The 24972-nt window shown below is 40.0% G+C and overlaps 1 protein-coding gene across 2 annotated transcripts in view; it reads right to left on the bottom strand.

The window, feature by feature from the left end:
- Positions 1–16567, bottom strand: part of COL8A1 (collagen type VIII alpha 1 chain) — a 145123-nt gene extending 128556 nt beyond the window's left edge. For both annotated transcript variants that reach the window (XM_032852023.1, XM_032852024.1), the window contains exon 1: positions 16102–16567. In XM_032852023.1, the coding sequence (XP_032707914.1) occupies positions 16102–16230 (129 nt within the window). In that variant the 5' untranslated portion in view covers positions 16231–16567. The remainder of the gene's footprint in view (positions 1–16101) is intronic.
- Positions 16568–24972: the final 8405 nt, after the last annotated feature.

Here is a 24972-nt window from a genome sequence, read left to right as displayed (position 1 = left end):
AAAAAGTTAATAATCTGTTATACTGCATGTTAGGGACATGAAATTTTCTAGCTTACCATGAATTCTACTTCATATAATTCATATGCATAATTGTGTATGTATGTGCTAACTCAGCTGCCCCGAATCTTTAGAGAATGAGACATTTTGGATAATTAAACATTTCCTAAAGCTGATATTTTTACATCTGTGAGCACCAAGATGTTTCTTTTGATAGGATCTATTTAAAAACATGAAATTTTCTTAATTCTTAAAGACACCACTAAGTATGTCAATAATTATATTCAGCTGTGATTTAGTGATTCCCTCAGAAACTTCCTAAGACATGGTGCCTGGGTTGCTCAGATGATTAAGCATCTGACTCAGGTCATGATCTCAGGGTCATGAGATAGAGTCCCATGTCAGACACTCTGACTCAGCGGGGAGTCCGCTTGAAATTTTCTCTCTCCCTCTACCTCTGCCCCTCCCACTTGTGTGTGCGTGCATGCATTCTCTCTCTGTTAAATAAATCAATAAATAAAATACTCATAAGAAAGAAGAAAGAAAGAAAGAAAGAAAGAAAGAAAGAAAGAAAGAAAGAAAGAAAGAAAGAAAGAAAGGAGAAAGAAACTTCCTAAGGCTATATGGCTATTTGTCTCCTCAATGAATGCCATTATGCTTTAAAAACACTTATCTTTTTATAGTTTCCTTTCCTCTTCCCTTATTGTTAGGCTTCCAAACTTCCATGGAAGTGCATTTATTTATTGTAGCCCTTTTCCCTACTCTAATGAGGTACCTCAAGACAGCTCTGATCTGAGGACTCAGAGAACCAAATTCATTATGACTTGCAAAGTGGAAGCAAATAGTTTTGAAGTGATAAGTTCATGTGATGGCTTATGAGTATGAACCTTAAGGACCACTCTGTTTCAACCACTGAGCATGTTTGACTTCTTTTTTGTCTTCAGTTGTATTCTGTAGGGCTGAAGTTTTCAGAAATTAAAATTCTAGGTTATGAAAATGTACGTTACATACATTTTAATTTACAACTTGGCTTGGGAAAAGTTATTTTTTTCTCAGTGATTCAGATAGTTTTCATCCAACAAGGGTTTATTGGAAATAAAGAACCTGACTCTATTCCAGGACCTCAGGATCTCTCAGTGTCCTTTCTAGGACCATTAGTATTAATTGCATCTCTCTGGCAACAAAATTAAAAATTCATAATAATTTTACTTGAAAGAATATCAGTTAAAAGTCAGTTTACTCTTTTGTACATTAATATGTATGTGTGTTGAATGTCCGAGATACCTCTATTAAAGTGCTGACTTAGCACTTTTTTGGTACCTAATGAGCAGGATGGGGTTCAAATTTATTATCCTTGACATTGAGTCAGAATCTTCACTGAGTGGGGATGTAAGAGGACAATGGCTTCAAAGAATACTCAGAGCACTTTGATTAGTGTAGAAAATACACAAAAAGTGACCTTCCCTTTGAAGATAAAGAAGGGGGTTCTTAGATTCTCTGTGCATTTATACTCTAAGTGGCTTTCTGTTGGTTTCTATGCCTTTCAGCTGCAGATCTTGAGTGCAGATGTGTATAGCACAGGGCTTGGCACATGGTAGGTCCCCAGTATCTATGTGTTGAAGGAATGAACAAATGAGATTGAGATTGGAGTCCTAAAGAAACAAAACTAGGGTAACTGAATTTGACAGACAAAGTCTTTTAAAACTCTTGTGGTCCGTTTTCTTTTGTCTTTACGAACTAAAATGCCTTCCACTATAGCTTACAATTTTCCTTATTCTAACTTTGGGTTTCTTAGAACCATTTTTGGAAGGAGCCTGGATTGAAAGATTTCTTGATAATTGAGGCATAGGGATAAAAAAAAAAATTAGGACATTTTTATCAGGAAAATGAAAGGCATGTAAGGGAGGATTTTTGATGTGTAAAGGAGGATTTGATGTTCAATGCCAACTGAATGTTATAGGGAGCATGTATTTAGCTTAAGGAGGCATATTACTGCATCAAATGCAGGGGCCAGGATGCATTTGGAACCCTGGCAGCCTCTGTGGGAGTACTGAAGGATACAGCAGCGTAAAACTCCAGAAGACTGTAGAATGAGCTAAGACCTTAGATGAGACACCCAGGGCAGCCATCTTTTTCCTGATGATGCCACAGCCTGTCTGCACATGATGGGCTTTGCCACGAGAAGGAGGAGGCCTTGAACTGGGAAGGGGCTGTGAATCATGGACTTTCCTCCCTTGGGGGAAAAGGGATGCAGTGCCATTTAATGCAAGCAAGCAAACAAACAACAAAAACAAAACAAAAAACAACCCTTCTACCCTCCCCCAACTCCAAACCCCAAAGACCAGAGATACAGATCAGACCATAAAAAGCCCACACTGCCACCATGACATGTTCACAGCCTCATCCTGGAGTGGGAGTCCAGAGTTCATCAAATGAACTACAAGGCATAAAGATCCTTAGTGCCCTTATCTACAATATGTAGAAAGAAATGCTTGAAGCTTCTACTCAGGAAAGGGGCCATTATGCTGACACTTAAGTAAGCATTCTGTAATTGGTAGTGATTACTATCAAATGACCTTTACTGAGCACCTTATGAGTAGCAGACATTTTCTCACATATTATCTCATTTAACATTCATTATAGTCAGGAGAGGTAGACTTATTTTGGATCAGAGGAAATAAAGACTCAGTGAGACTCACTGTCTTGGCCAGGGTGGCTGCATTTTTTAGGTGGCAAAAGTAGGACTTGATCCCATGACTTTTCATGTCCAGCTCAGCACTTTTATTTGTGACACTACAATAGTTTTTCATAGATGGTTTAAGATCTTTTCTTTTCTTCCCCCTTAAAGGACATATATTTTGGCATTAATGAAAAGGGGGCTTCAACAATTTTAGGCAGGTTTAAAATGGATTGTGTGGCTCAGTCTGTTGATTGCCGTTCAGGTCATAACCTCAGGGTTCTAGGATTGAGCCCTGAGCTGGGGATATGCACTCAGTGGGGAGTCCGTTTGAGGATTCAATGATTCAGCTTCATATTGTAGCTCAAAACATTCACTATCTAAATGGTGTGAAATTTACTTAATCTTTCTAAGCCTCCACTGTCTCACGTGTAAAACGTAGATAAAATCTTCCTCTAATTCAAATGAAGGAATGTATATAAAATACGTCACAAACAGTAAATTTCTCTACAGAGTTCATTATTTTCAGTATCACTCTCTTCATTTTTTAAGTTTCCAAGTTAAAATACTAACACTTTTGTTGAAGTGGTGATAATGAATTTTATTTTATAAAAACCAGGTACTAAGCCTCTCCAGTGTTCTTGCCATGTTGAAAAGGAGTCATGGATTCTTTCTGTACCCACTGGCTCACGTCTGCAGATGAGAATTTTATTTATATGTATTCAAATGTGATTTAAACACATGGTGATTCTTTTATGGCTAAATACTAAAAATTTACAAGTTAAATGTTATTGCTATCTTTACCATTTACTTTAGAGCTTGTTCATGCTATAATTTGTAAATACTTTACAAGGCAGGGGAAAATACACACTCAATTATTTCTTGATGTTGTCTGGCTCATGATAGCTGGGTAAATTCTTTTATTATTTAAAAAAAGTTTTCATTGAAAAATTTTCCAGTCACTCCAGATAGACTTAGCTGTAAATGGAAAAGATACAGCTGATGGCTCTGGCTTCTTGAGCGTGTCTTCTGCCCTGTCCTGCTCTTCCCTGAGTCAGAAGGAAGGCATGCAGTGTGGCGGACCTCCGAAATCATTAAACATCTCCTGTAAACTGTTGCTGTTAAAGACTCACTCTGGTTTATTTTCTGAAGGCTTATTAATAAGTTAGAATCTAATCTGCAGCCAGACTGTTTGATCACTTTGCTCTTGGCTTTGCCAGGCACAGGATTTTATTGCGTGGTTGGCCTGTTGGCATGACGACTCCTGAAGGGCCGTTGGTAAGCCAGCAAATGCCAGGGGCACATCATTGTTAAATTCCAAAGACATGTGACCTCCCTTCACCTTCTGGTAGAAGGTTTAGCCTTCTTCAAAGAGCCTCAGCTTGATCACTAGAAATAGGGACAAAAATGCTCTGGGAAAATCTATGATAAAGAACTACCTTCCTTCAGAGAGTCATGGGATTTCAGAGGGAGATAAAGGCAAAAATCTCTTACTGAACTTGTTTTGGATACCCCGGGACAGTTTTTTTCTGTAGAAACAATCGTATTGAAAATTGAAGAAATTCTATGAACAGGTATTTAAAATGCGTTTTTTCCCATAAAAGGGAAAAGAGAAGAGATGGCAATGTACAATGGAACTTTCGTTTTGAAAGACTCAGTTCAAATCATTCTTTATCTCATTTTGTTTGTATAGTGATAAAGGATCTAGATAACACTACTGTGCCATTCTCTGTGAGTTAAAGCCACTAAAAAAAAAACAAAACAGGAATACCATCTGTAGTATTTTATTAAAATTATACATGTAGGGAAGGGGACTTCTTTAAGATAATATAACAATTAGAGGCAGGAATGCTAGGCGTAGTAGGAAAGCCATGCACTGAACACAATATTTAAAGAACACTACTCTGGTCGTGACATTCACTCAGGATACAGAAAAGCATCTTTTCAGTAGTTTATGTGGTCATCAAGGGATACAAGACATGACACATGAAAATGTAAATATTTTGTGTTGTCCAATACAGTAGGCACTATCCACCTGTGGTTATTTGATTTTAAATTTAAGGAGATTATAATAAAATAGAATTTAAAAATTTAGGACCTCACTTGTATTAACCACATTTCAAGTGCTCAGTACCCAGTATGTTGTTGGTGGCTATCATTCTGTGCAGCTGAGATAGGGCACATTTCTTCACTACAGAATATTCTAGCAGACAGCTCTGATTTGCGTACAGACAACATGTAAGTGACATTTGTAGCAACTGCTTGTCAGTTGAGAATAAACCAGAATCAGTGCAGGCTGCAATATTTGGGGAGACTTTAACGAGACCTTGAATTTATGGTTATTTTGTTAAGTGTTAAGAACAATGGGGGACATTCAGTAGAGAAAAGGAAAGAGGATGTTTGGGGGAATAATAATGTTTGTGGTTTAGGTCTGATTCCTGCTGTAGACTGGAGAGGGATGAAGATGGAAAGGTGGTTTGGGTTGAGAGAGGTTGAGGTACCTGACCTTAACTGGCAAGTTAAGGTGTTTGTTCCATGTTTCATAATGCCACTAATATTTCTGAGCAGAGTACTAACAGTCCTGGGACCGTGGCATCACCCAACAAATTTTTCTTTATGTAATTTAGTAGATAGAAGGTTAATATTTAATATTAGCATGCCAATGGAAGTTCATCCCATGTGCCATGGTTAGCTCCAGAAGTTTAACACTACAAAAAGTGTCACACTAGTAACCTAATTGTGTGTGCCCGGGTGTGAATGGACTTAGGTAAAATTGTGTCTTCTTGGAACCATCTATGGAGACAGAGGAAAACGCACATTTAAAGGCTTCTCATTCACTGTCACTGTATTCTATTGCTTGGTCCCTTTTTTCCTTTCCTCCTTTTCATATTTATTAGGTTTCTATTATGTGCTAAGTATTGAGGGTGCGGAGATAAGCAAGACCTGAAGCCTTTGGCAAAGAGCTCCCAGTCTTGCACATAGAAGAGGCCGATGCTATCACAGCGTGGACATGGCCATGGCAGGGCCATGCACAGAGGGCTAGGGAGCATGGCAGAGCTGTACAGTGGAGCCTGGGGCAGGCGGGGTGTAGGCATGTCTTCTCAAAGCAGAAGATTCCTGATTCAGATCTTGGAGGATCTGAATCTTGGAGGAGGAATCTTAATTTAGTAGATAAACTAGGGAATACCACATGCAGAAAGGGAAGGTCAAGGACAAAGGCAAAAAAAGGTATGCAGAATGTGACCATATGGAAAGAACTAGCCCTTGTTTCTTCTTTAGTCTTTGGCACAACACAGAGGAAGGGTTCGAGGTATACTTATTTCCATATATACCCATATATATCAGTTAAGCAGCAGGTGTAGACAATATAGACATTTTTCTAGGTACCTCTCATGGCTTGAGGGAATCATTTAAGTTGTCTTGAGTCTGATCATCTGGCTATGGATGATAATAAAAGTAACGCCAAAGAGAATGATCTGACGAGCCAGATTCAAGTTTGTTTAATGTGTTGTAATGCTTTTGTTCTGTCTGTTCCTCATATAACCATGGGAATTTCTACCGCTTTAGGAATGACATGCTAGGTTGTCACTCTCTCTTCCAGACTGATGCCAAGCAACTTGGGATCACTTGGGGAGAATTTATGGAGAAACCTTAGCCCTTACAAATTACTCTAGGGAGAAACGATAGCTTTTTTTTTTTTGGTTTTTCTAGTTACACAGCCCTTACTTTTTGGCTCCAAAATGACAGCATGCTTTTAGGAAAAAAATACAGAAAAGAGAAAGAAATTAAAATCACAGTACTAAACAAGAAACAGAGCCAGTCGGCAGTGTCTAGGAACAGAGCCACTGGAATTCTCTCACTTTCTTTATGAGTCAGAGGCATTGTCACAGGGAATTGATGTTTTTTCTCCCTTTTATGACACTAGAAGACACTATGAAAGGCAGTGTGGAGGAGCAGTGTGGAGTGTGACCTAGATGGGAATACTGGCTCTGCCACCTGCTAGCTGTGTGACCCTGGGCAAGCCTCTTGGCCAAGTAGAGGCTCCATTTCTCTCATCTCTAAACTGAGAATGATGGGGAGACTGGGTGGCTCAGTTGGTTAAGCACCTGCCTTCGGCTTGGGTCATGATCTCAGGGTCCTGGGATCGAGCCCGCACTGGCTCCCTGCTCAGTAGGGCATCTGCTTCTCCCTCTCCCTCTGCTCTACCCCACTTGGGCTCACTCTCTCTCTCCCTCTAATAAATAATTAACTAAAAATTAAGAAAATTGAGAGTGATAATACTGCTGTCATAGGGTTGATATAAGGAACAGAGATAATGATACAATGTCAGATCCTGTTAGACACTTAATCAATAGTATCTATTTTTATAACTACTAATGATGAGTTTGAGTTGCTCGTTTGGATGACTGTGAAATACTTATTTTCTTAAAGGAGAGGATGCTCCAGTCTCATATTTTTAGGATACTGACCTCTGGGCATTATCTTTGTGGAGGGGAAAGAGAATTCTCAGAGTATGGCCCTAAGAGAAACAGGAAATTTAATAGGAGTTGGAGGTCTGGGTGTCATCAATAAGCCAAATAATCCCTGATATAGCAAGATATACTAGGATACCAGTAAGTGTGATCCTGTTATGGGAATTAGATTCCTATTTATAATGAGAAGGTAAATGCTCAAGGAAGAAGTTTGGCTAGTGATCCTAGTTATTACCAGTGGTTAAGGTGACACAGAATTACCAGATCAGAGATTGCTGAGCTAATTTGTGAAATTACGTAGGCTCCTCGTTTACTGAATTTATTGCTTATTGATGGTCATTTCTCTACACACAATCTCTAGACAATGGGAAAGAAGAAGGAAGGAATAGATCATTTAAATCTGTCCAATGCCCCTTCCCTCCTTCTTCCTTCCTTCCTCTCTTCCTCCCTTCCATCATCTATCTTTCTAGATTTTTAAAACACTTAAATTATTCTGGCATTTCTGCTATTATTTTTATTATGAAGAACTGAGCCATTGAACCAAGACACGTTCATCTTCTTTTGTTCCCTTTTCAACTGGTTATGGAAATTACACTGGGATAGTTCCTTACTTTATGATTTGGCATAGCACATAATCTATACTAACACTCAATGTGTATTACATAATAACTAGCAACACTGAAATTACCATGTCCCAGTAGATCTTGAAATACTGAAGAGGACGGTGATTCCTAAACTGTTCCTGAGTTGTTCCACAGAATACCAGTCCTAAGAGATGCTCTCAGGTTGGGAAGTTTTGTTAGCAATTAAGTTTAGGGCCCACTATTTACTGTCACAACTTTGAAAAATGAAAATATAATTAGCATATTAAGGTCTTTGTGAAACTTGCAGTGAATTGAACTGATCATATTGTTTCATTGAGTATTTCTAAAATTATTTGACCATAGAAGCTTTTTCTGTTTAAACACATGTTAATATCTCAGGTACTGCTGTTTTTGAAACACACTTTGGAAAATGTTGAAGAAGCAACATTCAGATTTTACATAATATAAGATCATTATTAAAAATATCATCTTTCTTTAGTTAAAACAGAATTTTAAAACAAAAAACTTTTTTGTGTGGGGCGAATTAGTTTTTAATTAATGTCAAACTATGGACAAGTGAACACAGAGGCTTTTTGAGACTCTTAAGCCATAATTTAATTCTTTCTTTTCCCTTTTCTACTTACACTTGACCTTGTCTGGCTCTTTGAGATAAGGAATTGTCCTTTGTATTTTAAGAAACAAAAATGTTTGTGCTATGTCTTGAAAGGTTAAGTGCTTTTTTGGAGTTTTATTCCATTTTGACTTGATTTTGTTTACAACACTATGAGCCATTACCAGGTGTTATGAGTATAATCCATTCACTACATAAGTAACAGAAACAATGTATGCTTAAGTAGCATCATTCTGTAAAATAATTGGCAAGACCTCAAGTGTCTCTAAATGATAAAGAGAGTGGTTATTTGAAAACTGTTCTCCTATTTAAGATAAATACATTAAGGCACAGAGATGATTAATGACTTTCCTAAGACCCCAGAAAGAGTCAAGGTGTTTTTGAGATTAAAACACATGATTTTCTCAAATGGGGACTTCGTAGGCCTCTGCATACCAACTTCATAGGTTCATCTCTACTGACATCAGACATAGACTTAGAAAGAGGATTGCTCTGTATTCCTGTGAATGTCATAAATTATACAAAGCAAGCAGCCCTTCTCTGGTGTGCCAGGGATTTTTCTTTTATGGTCCTAATTGATCTCTATCCCCCAAAGGGTTCTGAATTATGCAAGTGTCTCAAGTCTTAACAAGCCATCCCCAACACAGCTGTGCAATGGAAACGTTCAATGGAAAGGTATTCACTTAGGTCTCGGCAAGGCCCTGGCCTCTCCTTGGAGAGACCCGGATCCAACAGTGCAGATTTGGGGCCATCTCAGAGAACCTTATTTGGCCCATTTCTGCCTCCTTCTTCCTCCCAGATCCCTTCCTGCTCCTGTTGTTAGGAAGGACTAGTCACGGCAGGCACCAGGACTCCCCTTGTCAGCTCATAAACTTTCAAGCGCCTGAGCTTCCCTGCCCTCCTCTCATCGACCCCCAGCTGCCAGGGTTTGTTTTTTACTGAGTTGAGCATTTAGTCTTGGGCATTTAGTCTTGGCTGGTGGGGGCCTTGGAAAGAACATTTTCTAAGATTTCTTTGGTTTTCTTTCAAACAAACCTCTACAAGCCTGGACATTTCTGGCATTGCTGAAATGCAGGTGATTTATTCCTAGAGGCTTATATTGGTTATTATTATTATTTTTTTTAAAGAAAACCACCAATGTGATAACACTCCTTTAGTATATCTTAGCCACTGGCTACAAAGTGGTACTGCCTTTTATCAGGAAAAATTCAACTCTAAAGGCCCCCTCCGGTACAAGTCAGGTGTTTTGTTTTGTTTTGTTTTGTTTTGTTGTTTGTTTTTGAGACACTCAGCCCCATGGCTCCCTCTACTGGTCATTGACTTTCCTCCCCACTCATTTGAACATCGGATTAGAATAAACTGGGAGCTAGGAAGGGAACTCCGGTTAAATCAGGAGTTACAGATCCAATAGCATACTTTCTCTGTACCTCTCTTTTTATCTGCTATTTTTCCCAACCTTGATTTTGGCCACCTAAGCTACAGATTTTTAGCTCAACCTAGTGTCTCGCTTCACGTCAGTCTTGGGCTTACTTTGCATCTGCCTTTTAACAGGAGGCCACTTCTTTGGATTTATAGCGTGGATGAACACCATGACAGCTGGATTTTAAGACTAGATTATCAGTAAGTAAAGATCTTTAAAGAGATAGAATAATGTATAGTCATCACTTTGAATTTATGAACCAAGTTTAGATGATCTTTTGAGTGCACATGGCAGGATAGTTGGAGGAACATACCAAACAGGATAAGAGCGCCAAAATGTCTCCCAGCTGCCCCAGGACAATGCTCTCGAACCAATTCTTAGGATTCACTGTCTTCCTGTTGATCTGAAGGCAGTTGTGACTTACCCACTCTGCTGCTGGGTAGCATAGAATTTCTGCATAAACCAGCCATAGTTGCCCTGGTACTATGAAGCCTGAACTATGGAGGTCACTGGCCCAGATTTTCCGAAAAACAGCTGTTTTATCTAGCTAACAGAGAGGACTGGGGAAGCGCCTTAACAGGCTGGACACATTTTATTTCCTGGAGAAGCCAACAGCTGACACCCACACCCAAGCCTATTCGGTTAGAGTTGGAAAAGTAGCACATGAAGTGATTGTCTTTAATCTCAGCACATCAAATGATGCCAATGCCTAAATATCCCGTGATGTAAACACATTAATAGAGAGCTTAAGAGAGGCAGTCTTCAAGAGACTTACTTAAAAGAATGTTTTCATGATGATGCTAAGTCATAGACTATGTAAATTTTAACATACAATAAATCAATTTCAGAAACACAAGTACTATTTCAAAGATATGCAAACAATTGTCAGGCTTTAGAGGAAAGTGAAGAAGCATCTGGGGTAACATCTGTCCACTTATTCAGGGTAAATTATTTCCAGAAACGATACAAGTTTTCTACATCATTTTCTATATTGGAATAACTTTATGTATCACCCCAAATTATATCATTATCTTAGTAGAAAAACATTTCAATGCCTTGACATCTATAGAGTTAGTATGCTAGGTCAGTTGAGTTAGAGGTCAGGGGCGCCTGGGTGGCTCAGTGGGTTGAAGCCTCTGCCTTTGGCTCAGGTCATGATCCCAGGGTCCTGGGATGGAGCCCCGCATCAGGCTCTCTGCTCAGCGGGGAGCTTGCTTCCCCTTATCTCTCTCTCTCTGCTTGACTCTCTACCTACTTGTGATCTCTATCAAATAAATAAATAAAATCTTAAAAAAAAAAAAAAAGAGTTAGAGGTCAAATGAGGCTCTTTTCCCAGTCAAGGGTTAAGAAGAATTTTAATAAGATGTAATACTTGTAAAGCTTTTACCCCTGTGAGTCAGTCCTCAAATGGCATTGTACCGAAAGGAGCCTGACCCAAAGAAGATTTTATCTCCCAAACATTTGAGAGACTCTTGGATCAGGCATATTAAAAATCTCTTCTCTAGTACCTCAAGATTCTACCAAGTTTCTCCCTCTTCTGTCTAAGACGGAATGAGCCCTCTTTGCTGCACTATCTTGTCTCTATATTCTTGGGCCATTGACCCCTCTCCTCTCACAGAACATATTTCATGCTTACACTCCTCAATCCGTCTGTTTCTCAAAGTTTCCTCTGGTTGTTCTTTATGCATATTTTGCCTTTTTTTCTCATTAAAGACCTGGGAAGGAGTAAGGTGGTTATAATGCCAACACATTGTCTATTGGGTGGGAGAAGAAGAACGTTATGCTATTAAACCATCACAAAATAATACTTTTGTTCTGTCACATAAATATTTTAACGAGACTTTAAGACATCTTTGACACATACTGTATTGGGGAAACACACTCTGGTTAGCCAAGATAGAGCACTGTTCAAAGAGTTTGGCTACCTAAACTGGAGCCCTAGCTCTGCTACACATGTCTGGGTGAACTTCGGCATGACATCAACCTCTCTGACCTTTTCTCACCTGTTAATTTAACTTTAGTTAAAATTAGCTCCAAAGATCCTTCCAGTGTTTATACTCTGTTATTCTCCAAGTATAATACCCAAGAAATTAGAATAGGGACTACAGTGTTTAGAAATGTCATTCAGAAGGGCCTGTTGGAGGCAATGGCAATTTTAAATTACCTTTCTTCTAGATAGATGAATTAAGGTTTACAAAAATGTAAAGCCTTCTTATTTGCTGGAGTGAAAATTTACATCCTGTTTAAGAGAAATATGAGACTTTTGGTAATGAGAAAATCCACAAGTATGAGTGGTACTCCAGGAACTTAATCTGTAGTAATTGAAAAGAGATCTTATGCTGAAGGAGAGAATGGAAGTTTTCATTTTCTAGGAAGAACGATGGCAATGAACTCAAAATTAACAGAGGAGATTAAAGGTGAACCCTCAGGTATATTTTAGTATCATATATAATCAGCTAGAGGTGCTGTGAGTTGTTTTTGCTGTTATGCCACATTGAACAGTTAGAATTCAGTATTATTTTTAGCTAATTACTCTCTGTAATCAGTTTTCAGGAACATTTTTGTTTCAGTCACTTCAGTTGGTGTCACACAATTTCAATGGCTTTGTGGATTTGTGTCCACAGGGCCCCCAGATTATAGACACTCTGACCCTGTGTGACTCCCTCTAACCCCCTTCCTGCAAAACTATTTGCTTGAGAATAGACTATAAAGAACCTCCTTCCTCAAACAGCAAACACAGTCACCAAAGCGATAGTGGAATGTTTGATTAGTGGCTTCTCTGTTGGTGCTGAAATGTGGTTAATTTTCTTTCCCACTCTTCACTCTGGAAAAGGCAAGTTTAGCAGAGCTTTCATTCAGTACTGGGGGTGTAAACTGCTGTTAATGACTGCCAGGTCATTGAAGATCTTTTTCATTATAACCTTAGCATTTTGTAGCAACTAGTGAGTTGATCTTTTAAAAAAATTTATTTTTTTTTTAAATTCTAGATGCTTTGTGTACTAAGAGGTCCATTTCACAAAATGCTAAAGTAAGACATTCTCTAAGTTCCAAAGAACATTCATTCATCCCCTTCATCTCCTACTCTCCTCTCCTTTTGTTTTCCTTTTCACTCAATAAATGAGAACAGTGCATCTCTCAGAAGACTGAGTTCTAGTCTCAAGATCTGTACTTTCTTTAAATTATGTGTATGTATGTTTATGAAGCCTCGGTGGAAGAGAAAGAAGCCAACGCATGAAGAAAGGATTACTGGGAGGACCAGAGGTTGGGAAACAGGTCCACATCTCCATCACTCTGCAAGTTGCCATACCAAAAGTGGGTGACCATGGATAAAAAGGAGTAAACAGTTGCTTCTAACTTCTCACTTGCAAATAATTACCCACCATCGGGCCCTTTGGGAAAGTGGGTTTGTTGATGTGAACCACCCATTAATGTTCTGAGGATTTTTGTACTCATCGTAGTTTTTAAATTTGTAACTGTTAAGGTCCTATGGGTTTTAATGGGGGCAGACCTGAAATCGTTTTGGTCTATAGAACTGGGCTATTCTCCTCCGTTCCAGAAGGACACGGCAGAGATAGATTTTAATGTATTAGTAGAAATACTTTTATTGATTTAAGACAGAAGCCAAGATCACGTATGAATATTTGCCCCTCTGCATCTCTTCATGTCCCACATCAGTAAAAGCAAAAAGAAGTTGCATTGGGAAGAGATTCTGCTCTTTCTCTTCTTCTAGAGCACTTTCTATGAGAGATTTCTCCTGGCTTCACTCTCAGTTCTCATCTCCATTCTCTTCTCTTTGACTTTTGTAGCACAAATGGAAGAAAGTGGGATATACTTGCTGGTCATGGAAAGAATATCGTTTTAGAATTGTGAGTAGTAGAAAATCTCAAATGTGTGTTTCCCTAGGTGTAGCAGGCCCTTGCAATCGGTGGTACACCTTCCCTGTGTCTCTAGTGAAACAGGCAGCTGCTCCTTTTTACTTTTTTGAGAACCATTAAAGGAGTCCGGCAAGCCTGCTGGAACGGTGTCGCTTAGGTTATGGCCATGAACCCAATCCAGGAGCAGCAATAGAATGGCACAAAGAGAAGACTCACGTGAGGTCTCCATAACGGGTGCAAAGGGGAGATGTTGGGGTAACTAAATGAAACCCCAGCACTGCTTTTCCTAAAAACTTAAGAGAAGAATCATCATGCCTGATGTGTATGCTATAGGGAAAGAATCACTTTAAGAGTCCAGTAAAGGGCCCTGGGAAAGTTAGGTCATGAGTGATCTCCATGATCTCACCCAGTTATTTAGGGTGCTGAATTTGATGGCACAAGGGGGAGGCCGTTATTCTTAAGTGGTTCATAGCTGGTATAGTGGATCAGCTGCCAGGAAAAGCAGAAGCAAACTCTGGGAGAACACTGTTCATCCCCAAATTTAGGAATGACAGGAGCTCTTTTACGTTGGGAGCTCTTTCTTTCTCTCTCTCCCTCTCTCTGTCTGTCTCTTTTTTTCTTTCAGGAAAGATAACTTCCCTCAAGGGAAATCTGGTGAATGAAATAGTGTCTTTTCACCCTTGTGATGATGGCATGAGTTCGGTACTACCATAAAAGAAGAATTAACTTGGACACACCACACATTTGGTTTGGCCTTGTCCCATACCTGTGCTCTTGTCGTGGTTGATTACCCAGTTACATCAGATATGAAGCAAGCAGTCTGCGTTGTGGCTCCAGATGAAAGGTATTTTAATATGCTCAGGTCACATACTATCGGCCAATAGTAACTTTATATCATTTTCTTTAAGGAAACCATACTCCTTGCAATAACTTTTTCCAATGAAGCAAAATTTTGCATGACACAAAGCTATCCGGGTAAGTCTTTCATTTGAATAATAGCCCTGAATTCCCTCCATGCCAACAGAATTTTAGTATATCTTTATTATTTCTTTCGATATGCAAAAGATATGGAGAATAGCTTTGAAGACCCTCCGTTAAACTTCTGATGATTCTACTTTCTTTAATGGTGAAGGATTATTTACAGCTTTGGTGAGTTTCCCCTTTTTAAGTGAAACGATATAAACAAACCAAAAAAGAAAAAAAAAGTGAAACTTTTCCTCTTTTACTTTAAGAACCTTAAGGGCTGAAATAGTGGTTTGGTTTCCTGACTGCCAGCTTTGGTTTGTCGTCTCTATGTGGTCTTGTGCAATTAATTCCCCAGAGGAAATATTTGAAGAGGGTTTTTCTCCCACATGAGAGAGTTTCATCCCACACAGCGCACAGATTTTGACAGCAAACTTCATGGACCAAGTGTCTGGTTTTTACAGAAGTAGCTGTGGAGTATGTGTTTCCTGTCACAGGTGCATGGGACTCTTTCGTTGACCTCAGAAATGGGAAGATTCAGCAGTCTTCACCTGGGATGGGAACTTAAACACTGGGTAACTCTGAGAACCAGGTGCTAGTCAGGTCGATTTTAATTTACTAGATGAGGGAAAAGAAGGTGGCAAGTAGGGTTCAAACTTCCAAAGCCTTTGAGCTGATCTTTCTTTACAACCGTCTGGTGTACACAGAAGAATTGTATAATCTGGCCTGTATTTTTCTCTTGCTGTGAAACATATTGAAACCCTTTATGTTTAGGTGTATGTATAGAAATTGATGAAGTTCTTTTATATACTTTCTTGGTTCCAACACCATTCTCATTTTAGAAAAGTCTTGAAAAGATAGCTTTGTGAGAGCACATTTTGCCCCAGCTTGTAAATTTGGATTTGTTTTTTCCTATCTACCAGCCACCTGATTACCGTCTCTCTGCAAAGGGCACCCGTTCACATCATTTTTTCCAAGCACTTAAACCTGGAAAGATACTTTTTAAAGGACTCACAGAAGCTGTCTTTGGGGGTTCGAAAACATCGCTGAATTGTTAGCAGACCTTTTGCCTGTGCTATTTTTAGGAAACTAATTGTGTTCTTTTAAAGTACTTTTTTGACAATGGGCAAAGTTTTCCTTACCCCCACTGATATAGGAAATATTTACAATGAAAAGCGTCAGTAAAACACCCCACACAGATACATTTTAACTTCAGCAACCGTCGGCAAAGGGGGAAAAGTGATTTAAAAAGAGAAGGTTTTTGCAGTATTTGTGCTGCTGTTTCTGCCCAAAATGAACTTTTATTTAACCGTTCAAACAGAAGTTTGTTTTTAAACCAGTTGCTAGTTAAAGGAGCAGCTGATCTGGCATCTGTAGGAGTCCGCTCGAACCAAACAGTAAGCGTGTTGACCAGAGGAGACTTACTCCCCACCCCCGCAGCAACCCCTCGTAGGTCATATGCCTGCAGAAGTGTTGTCTTACCTTGAGCACGTAAGATCCAGGAGAAAGGCTCAGGGGGCTCCCACAGGAGAGGACCAGGAAAGTGCTCTGATCCGCGGCTGGTAACATGCACTTGGCTTTTATGGGCAGGTGGGAGGAGCTGCTCCTCATAGTAGGTGGGCAGGAAAGGAGCGGCGGGCGGGTAGCCCCGGGAGGAGCTGGACACTCTTCTCTGGGGAGGGGCGGAGAGGGCAGAGCAGGAGCCCGAAAGAGGGAGGAGAGACGCGACGGGAGGGGGCTGTAGAAGCGGTGGAAGGAATGGAAACGGGAGAGGGAGGGAGAAAGAGAAAGAAAAAAGGGGGAACGAAGAGCAACAGAGAAAGCGATGTAGACCAAAGACGGAAAATGGGTTGGGGAGAAAATGAATAGGGGACCGAGAGAGACAAACACGCAAGGTCTGGAAGGAAAGGAGAATTGGATTATTTTTTGCTTTTGTGTGACTTTTTTTTTCTTTATTATTATTATTATTATTATTATTATTTTTTTTGAAGAGGGGAGTTGTGGGTGACTGTTAGCACTAAAGGTGTTTTCTGTGAATTTGAAAAACTAAATAAACGGTTCAGGAAAACGGAAGGGTTCCTAAGCGAGGCCAAGGAGGGGCCGCTGGGCGTCCGAGGAGCACAGCCCAAGTGCTGGCGGACGGCCGCCCGGCAGCGGCGCGGAGCCCAGGGCGCGGAGCCGAGCGCGCGGCGCGGAGCGGGTGCAGCTTGCGCCCGCAGCCCGGGTCGGTCCGCGGGTAAAACCCGCCCTCCACTCCTCACTCCCGGCAGTGCTTATTTGTCAAGAAAGGTCTCCCTGTGCTGCCGGTAGCGTGCAGCATCCAGAGGCCCCTGTTGAGACTTCTGCAGCATTAAGGTAAATCCAGCAAAGGTTGGGGAGGATCAGCTGAGATTGGCTTGTGGAGAAAGGAACCTCAACACCAACCTCGGTCCTCCAATGTCTGCTTATGTAACAGGATTTCAGGACTCTGCCCTCTGGTTATTTTCGGTATTTTTAAAAAACTTTCATTCCTAACAATTGGAAAACGTCTTAGTGCCGTAGCTCACTCTCTGTGCGTCTTGAACATTAAGAGAGGATTCGACCAACAAACGGCTGAAGGGTCAGGCTGAAATTCTTCAGAAATACATTCAGAGAAAGAAAAACAAGCTCCTTTAGCTGCTGAGCGGTGACTCACTTCCCAGCCCAAACTTGATTTCGGCCACCAAAGGAATTAAAACATTTTAAAGGGGAGAACCTGAGCCTTGAGGATGGGCGATATTGAGAGGGGAAAGAAAGGAGTGGGGGTGGGGTGAGTGGATCGGGAAGAATGAGAGGGCTTTTACGGATTAGGTCTTTACATAAATATATCTTCCTATAGATAGATAGAAAACTTGATTCAGTGTTCACCACGATCTTATGAGGTATTACGTAGTGTTGTTTTGTTTGTTTGCTTCGCTTTGTTTTTTGTTTTTTAAAGAACGGAATCTTAAAGGGATTAAGCCACGAGCTCAAACTTACAAGATGTCACAGCTACTGAGCTTTCAAAGCATGTGAACTCGGCACCAGACTGTTAAAAAAAAAAAAACACCTAGCCCGGTCTCAGGTTAGATCCTGTTGTCTTTGAGGGTTACCAGGCTCCAAGAGAAGGAAAAATGATGGTCAAGAGCAGGGTTTCTCAAACTGGTACTATGACATCTTGGGCTGGATAATTTTATGTTGTGGGGACTTCCCCCTTGCACTGCATAGTGTTGGGCAGCCTCTCTGCTTTCTACAGACCTGATGCCAGTATCTTCCTCCTTCCTAAGTGGTAAAATTGAAAATGTCCCTACATTTAGCCAAATGTCTTTGGAGTAGGAAGGCAAAATTCTCTCCTCCCTATAAGAATCATTGGTCTAAAGAAGGTAACAACTATAAAAAAGGATTTAAAGAATTCCATTAAGGGGTGCCTTGGTGGCTCAGGTCATGATTCTAGGACCCTCGGATCAGCCCAGCATTGCTCTCTGCTCAGCAGGCAGCCTGCTTCTCCCTCTCTCTGCCTGCCTCTCTGCCTACTTGTGATCTCTCTCTCTCTCAAATAAATAAATAAAATTTTTATTTAAAAAAAAAAAGAATTCCATTAAGAAAATGCCCAACAGTGGCATTTGGGTAAAAATAATACTAGTTGCTACATGTGCGAAGTTTACACTGGATTTAGTTTTTTACATAGCCATATTCCCATCTGTTTGCCTCTGGAGCCCAACGCTTCCATTGCTTCTTTTGTAACTAAGCTTATTCTCAATTGGATACATGTGGAAATCAACAAAGTAGAACCCCATGTGCTGGGGGTTATGAAGGAAGATTAGTGTTATACCAGATGAAAAATTTAAAATTTAAAATTTATCATAGACAAATTTGACCTTGGAACAATTATTCCAGATAGTATGATTATTTTGGAAATTATTTCTTTAATATTTATAATTTTTCATATCTATCCCCCAATTTGCATTATTTTCAGTAACTTTTAGGCTGCAAAGAAGTTATATCTAGTGGTTAGCTAGCTGGCAGAAAACAAGTACTCAATGGATATATATAATATAATTGAATAAATGACACTATTGAGCATGGATACATAGAAAACGACCACTATTTATTAGTTTAATGAATGAAAAAAAAAGAATTATTGAATGCTTAGGAAGCTAGAATATATTCACATTAACTTTTTTGCCTATTTGCTCTTTGGTTTTACTCTTTTCTCATCCTTCATAACTCAGTTTTCCTCTTTCCAAATAGTATGTTTGTCTTTTAAGGATGTGGCCAAACCCATGAAATTAAGTTTATGAAATAAATAACCCTTGTTACTAGACCTACAAGAAGGACTGCATTGACTATTCTGGCGTGACTCGTGAAGTCAGATGCCATTTTATAGGCAGGATACCACTTTAGGCACTTTTTAATTTAGCAAAGAAATGTATTCTGGACAAACTAAACAAAACCCAGTTAGAGGAGCATTTGGGTGGTAAACATGTTAGGAATTATCCTCATTAGATTAGAGCAAACCACCTTTTCAATCCCAATTTTATGCCTTCCAAATATTCCAGTTCTATCACATAGTTGTTAAAAAAAAAAAAGAAACAGAAAAGGCAAGAAAGGTACATTCAAAGGGAAGACAATTGATGGCTGTTAGTTTTCTTCTCCTTTTTCTTCCTTCACTCCCTCCTTTCAAACCTGAATATCCAGCCAACATAACAAAAGAGCTCCTTTCATTTTGTTTGGATGGTGCTAATGATTAGTTCATTTCTCCAGTTCACACTTGCCTGAATCTAATTCAGTAGCAGCTCTGGACAACAAGTAAGGAATCCAGGAATGTGATTTCTTTGCTGGTTCTTAGCGTGCCCTCCTAGAATCTCTCTGAAGGTGACTGAGGTTTGAAATGACCTAGTTTGGTCTTCTGTGGAAAGAAAGGAATCCAATGACAACATACTAGATGCTCTGAGGTTTCCATTGTGTGGATAATATATTAACAGCTCCAGATTATTACCATATTTTAAAGAGCCTTAAATATGGACCCCCCCCTTTTTTTGCTATTTGGAATTAATCAATTAACACATGTTTATTAAAAATGGGTACCAGACAGTGTGGGATATTCAAAGCAGAAGAAAACAAGAATGTAGATCTGCTCTTGTGGAGGAAAAGAAGCATGAAATTTTGTTAGTTGGGTAGCAAAGAGGAGAAGTTAGCAGTGAGCTGAGCCATGGAAAGTCACATTTGGATACATGGGTGATGAACAGTAGGGCCAGGAAGAGGGTGTGTTCAGCTGAGGGAGGCACAAGATTATTTGGGGGAACAGTGAACTGACCAGCATGGTTAAGAGGAAGGGTCTATGTAGCAGAATAATGAGGCTAAGAAACAGGAAACAAGAGGTGGGATCAGCCTGCTGGAGGCCTTATGTGTCACCTCGGTAGTCTGAGCTGTGTACTGTAGGCAATGAGAAGTCATTGAACACTTTTGAACAGTAGAATGGCATACTATTAAATTTCGCTTTTCTTTGAATATTGTCTTTATAGTAGCTTTGCAGATACATGCGAAGGATATGGTTAGGGCCACTATCATACTTAGAAATAGAGAAATCGGAGTGTCTTATGTCCTGCAGATTTGGAGGCCTATGAGAGGTGGCAGAAAGAGTGGTGACTCTATTGCTATCAGTGCCGTGTGTGATTGTGAGGAGAGAGAAAGGCAGGGCTCTCCCACAGTACAGCCAGGATGATGGATGCAATTCATGTGAAGGGTGGTGTCCGCTCTGTGTGTCATTTACCTGTGGCAGTTTTAATGCTCTCAGAAAGTACCCACTCTCAGATAGTTGGTCTGATGAATGAGATCATGAGTTTTCAAGGCGTCCTGGATTAAAGAACAGTGGAACCTGACATTAAAAGCTATACCTTCACATGTACGCTTCTAAACAGCTAACTTGCAATGATTTTACATGTGTTACCCTTGGCAAATTTCAGCCTCTCATTCTTTGTGCCACTCCTAAGTGCTTCAAAATGCATGAACATGGCTGTGAGTCTAAGCAAAAATCATTGACGATTTGAAGTTTGATGTACAGACATTTGCTGTCCATCTATCAAAGGATCTATCAGTCAGTCAGCCTAAGCTTGTTCTAAGTACCACCAAATATGATCTTGACCTGCGGGGAACTCACAATTGCCAACTCTCCCAGGGCATTTAAAATAGGGTTTTATTTACAGAAATTGAAAAGGCTCAGAACATAGAAGAAAGGCACACCTCTCCTGCATTCCAAAGGAATGCTGGATTCTGTGAGTCACTGTTTTCCTGTTGGCCCAGATGGTAGAGAGCTGACTCGGGTGATCCTACAGAAGACTGCCTCACAACTCCTGCTGGCTTTGTAAAGAGCACTGGACAGAGAGTCAGGAAATCTGGGGTTTAGTCCCAACTCAATCACTAACTACCCGTGAAAACTTGGGACCGTGTTTTATCTTTTTTTGGATTTAGTGTCCGTATGCAAAATAAGAAGGCTTAACCAGGCATTCTCCAAACGTCTTGCCACCCTTCAGAGGTCGGCTCTGTGCCAGTCAGGTAGATGATCCTCTTACTCTTCCTCGTGAAGTCAACCCAACATTCAGTGATGCACATGCTTAGCTTTACGCCTGCAAGTAAGAGTTCATAATGCATGAATCCAGTGTTTGCTATAAGGGGATTACACTCCAATATCAAACCTTGTCTGTATTTCAGGTACGGAATCCCGAAGAGGGGTGTACCATCGCCACTTAGCTAGCCCTTACCTGTAAGTACTGCTGCTCTCAGTGGTAGGGACTGGTGGAAATCTCCCACGTTAGCTGTCAGTTCTAAACCTGGAAGCATTTTAACTCTCTTTCTCTGAATCAAGGAATAATTCTTATTTTGCCTGTTGGAAATGGGACCACACCACACCTATCCCTGGTTTCTGGAAATTCTGTCCATTGTGCCAGATATACTTGATATCCAAATTAATTGATTTAATTTCCTAAGAATCTCTCTATGGGTCTCTCACTAGATATTCCTCTCTCTCTCCAGTGCCTTACCTCTTTATTTCTTTAATGGGGAAAATCTTGGTTGCCCTTTTCAATATAGTCTAAATTGTTATAGCTCTTTTAGTTTCCCAAATGGTTAGATTTTTACTAGGGTCTGTGAGCCTTTTTCTGGCTCTCACCTTCCCCATAACCAGTGACAACTAGAGTCACTGTTCTTTTTTTATACCTTAAAAAAATTTCATTGTAGGAATTCTTTCATGGGGCCAGTGCAGCAAAGAGAGGGTGATATAATCCAGGGATTATTTCTTATTCAGGAGTGGAAAAGTAAAGGCCTTCCAGGGTGCTAGTAAAATATAGTTCACCCTTACTTTATGGCAACCTAGACCCTATCTGCTGTCTGGGAATTGTCTTGATTCTAGAATGCCCTTGCTAAATAACTCTTAACTTTTCTTTAACTTCTATTCTCCATTCTTTCTGATTGTGGTTTACTCTCTTAGGTACTTGTTAATATTTACCTCATGTTCAGTTATAATAAATCCCCTATTTCCTGATCAGAGTTAGTTACATCTTAATACAAGATTTCCATGAAGAACTCCAGTCTGACAGGCAAAAATGTTTATCTGCGGGGTGCCTGGGTGGCTCAGTGGGTTAAGCCTCTGCCTTCGGCTCAGGTCATGATCTCAGGGTCCTGGGATTGAGCCCCACATCAGGCTCTCTGCTCGGCAGGGAGCCTGCTTCCCCTTCTGTCTCTGCCTGCCTCTCTGCCTACTTGTGATCTCTTTCTCTCTGTCAAATAAATAAACAAAATCTTTAAAAAAAATGTTTATCTGCGATGAGAGATCTTAAGAAGTCTAAGATCTTAGACTGCTATGTGCTGTCCCCAGATCACCTTGAATGTTGCCTTGAGAGCAATCACCTTAAATCCAGCAAGGATTATGTCATATCTGCACTCAGACACCATCAATGGCAGAACATTATTTGATTTTTTAAAAAATCTGAATTTGTATTCTGGCATTCAAGGTCCTTGCTCCCCTCCGCCCCAAGTGATTCAAGCTCAGTCTTCATTTCCAGCCCCACTCACATACCCTATGCTCTGTTAGGAGACACAGTTAGTTTTCATAATGTCTGTGCACTTGACTCTTCATCTTCCATGTGGTGGTGCTTGGAGCTCCTGTTGCCAGAACCACGTATGGACCCATGCTCATATCCTTTATTACTTTGATACCACCTTTTTGAAGAAATGTTTTCTGATCCTTTTTCTGAAGCTCCCAGGAAAGTAAGCACTTCTCTTATGAAATTTTTTGCTATCTAGAGTTTTATACATATGCTCAGCTCTTTTCTCCTGAACTTTACTGCCTTCTTCTTGAAGGTTTAACCCCTTTTCCTGACACTAGGCCTAGCATAGAATGGGTGGTCAATATAAATTTGTGGATTGTGGAACTTAAAAAAAAATATTAACTTCTCTCCTACCATTCTATATTCCTAGCCCCTTACACCCTATTTAGCTCAACAAAACAAAACAACACAACACAAAAAAACTGAACAAAACAACAACAACAACAACACATTTAGAGCTGTTGGTATATTTCTGGCATCATTGTAGAAGCTGAAGTTCCAAAGACCAATTTGCTTGGTTCCCACTTTTGAGGAATTTAAAATCTTTCAGGGAGGCAGAGGTAAATGGATCCTTTTTATTTAACATGGCAAATTCTATGGGCAAGATAAATACTGGGCTGTATGACAGGAGCTCAGAGGAGGTCTTTACTCATTACGAGGAGCTTTGAGATGATAACTCAGAATGCAAAGTGTAAGTCAGAAGTTGGAATCAAGAAACACACAGAAAAGAAAAGCTTGTTCCTTACTTGTTAGGGTGAAAATAGAAGATATGCTTTATGTTTTTTGGTTGGAAATAAGGAGGGTCAGTCTGCATGTTGGTCTGAAAACTGAGTCTTCCTGACTGGTAAGTCAGTAGAAGTACAAGTGTTATTTGAGCAGATGTGTTTCAAAATTTCTTTGAAATAAAAAGGGGCCAAATGTACTCTTTTGGCATATACCATCACATTATAATCCTTTTTTTTAAAGGTTATTTATTTATTTATTTGACAGAGAGACAGTGATCACAAGTGGGCAGAGAGGCAGGCAGAGAGAGAGGAGGAAGCAGGCTCCCTGCTTAGCAGAGATCCCGATGTAGGGCTCGATCCCAGGACCCTGAGATCATGACCCAAACCGAAGGCAGAGGCCTAACCCACTGAGCCACCCAGGTGCCCCACATTATAATCCTTTTGATTGACTGAATGAATGGACAATAGGCTACAGCTAATGCTGAATGCACTTAAGAACTGTGGCCACTTATTTTTGGACCCTCCATGATGGCCGAATACCATCTCATGGTTTCTCGTTCTCATCTATTTCCTTGTAAGAGAAACATATTACAAGATGTCCTTATAGAGCCTCCATGAAAACAAGGGGTACAGTTTAGAGTCCTACATATCTTGACTACTGTGTTATTCATAATTTATTTCTTAAATGTGAACACATAATGGTTATCCCTTGCCACCTCTGCTTAAGGCCGTCATATGGCTTTGTGAGTACACTCAGTATGCCAATACCAGATCTCTTCATCTCTGGCAGCCTGTTTGTTTTCTTAGAAGGAAAGTCACAAACTTGGGGTTTCACTCAGTGCAAAAGAAATAGTTAAGTCTATGTGCAAAAAGCCTTAAAAGCGTCACAGTTATTGACACCTGGTTAAATGGGCTTTAGATTACTATGAAACGGGGTTGGAAGAGAAATGACCTGTTAAGAAGTGAGACTTAAATTTCTGTGCAAAAAGTGGCTAGATCCCTTGAAACTCTTGTAAGTTGTTACTTACAGCTTTGTTTCCATTGGACGTTAGAGAAGGAGTGTATCACTCTGTTTTGGTCTCATCTGATTTTTCCCACCCTCATTTCTTCCATGTTCTAATTCTTCATTCTCTTGGTTTTCAGTTTAGTTTATTTTGTTGTGTATATTTTGCATCCTTTCTGGAACCTTAATTTTTATTATACTTCCATGCTATACTTATTATCAGAGAGTTTCAGGTGGATACGGGGATCGCATCTGGCCATGGGGCACAGGAAGACCATCGTTCAGGATCAGGTGGGCTTTCTTACTGGACATTAATAAGGATAACACATATTTGTATCAACACAAATGAATATTATTTGCTATTTTAATTTGTGTTATCTTGTGCTAACTTCTGCCTTCTAGATTATAAATTCCACATCTTGAGAAGTCAAAAAGACTGCGAGCTCCTTGAAAGCAGAAAACTGTGTTGCTTAAAACACTAGCATAGGGTTAACTGCACTAGTAAACTTTTGTTTGTTAATTT

Source organism: Lontra canadensis, unplaced genomic scaffold (assembly GCF_010015895.1).
Source record: "Lontra canadensis isolate GAN:19392208 unplaced genomic scaffold, GSC_riverotter_1.0 scaffold6, whole genome shotgun sequence".
Taxonomy (NCBI): Eukaryota; Metazoa; Chordata; class Mammalia; order Carnivora; family Mustelidae; genus Lontra; species Lontra canadensis.
The sequence above is the reverse complement of the archived record's forward strand: the minus strand, read 5'-3'. Positions and strand labels throughout refer to the sequence as shown.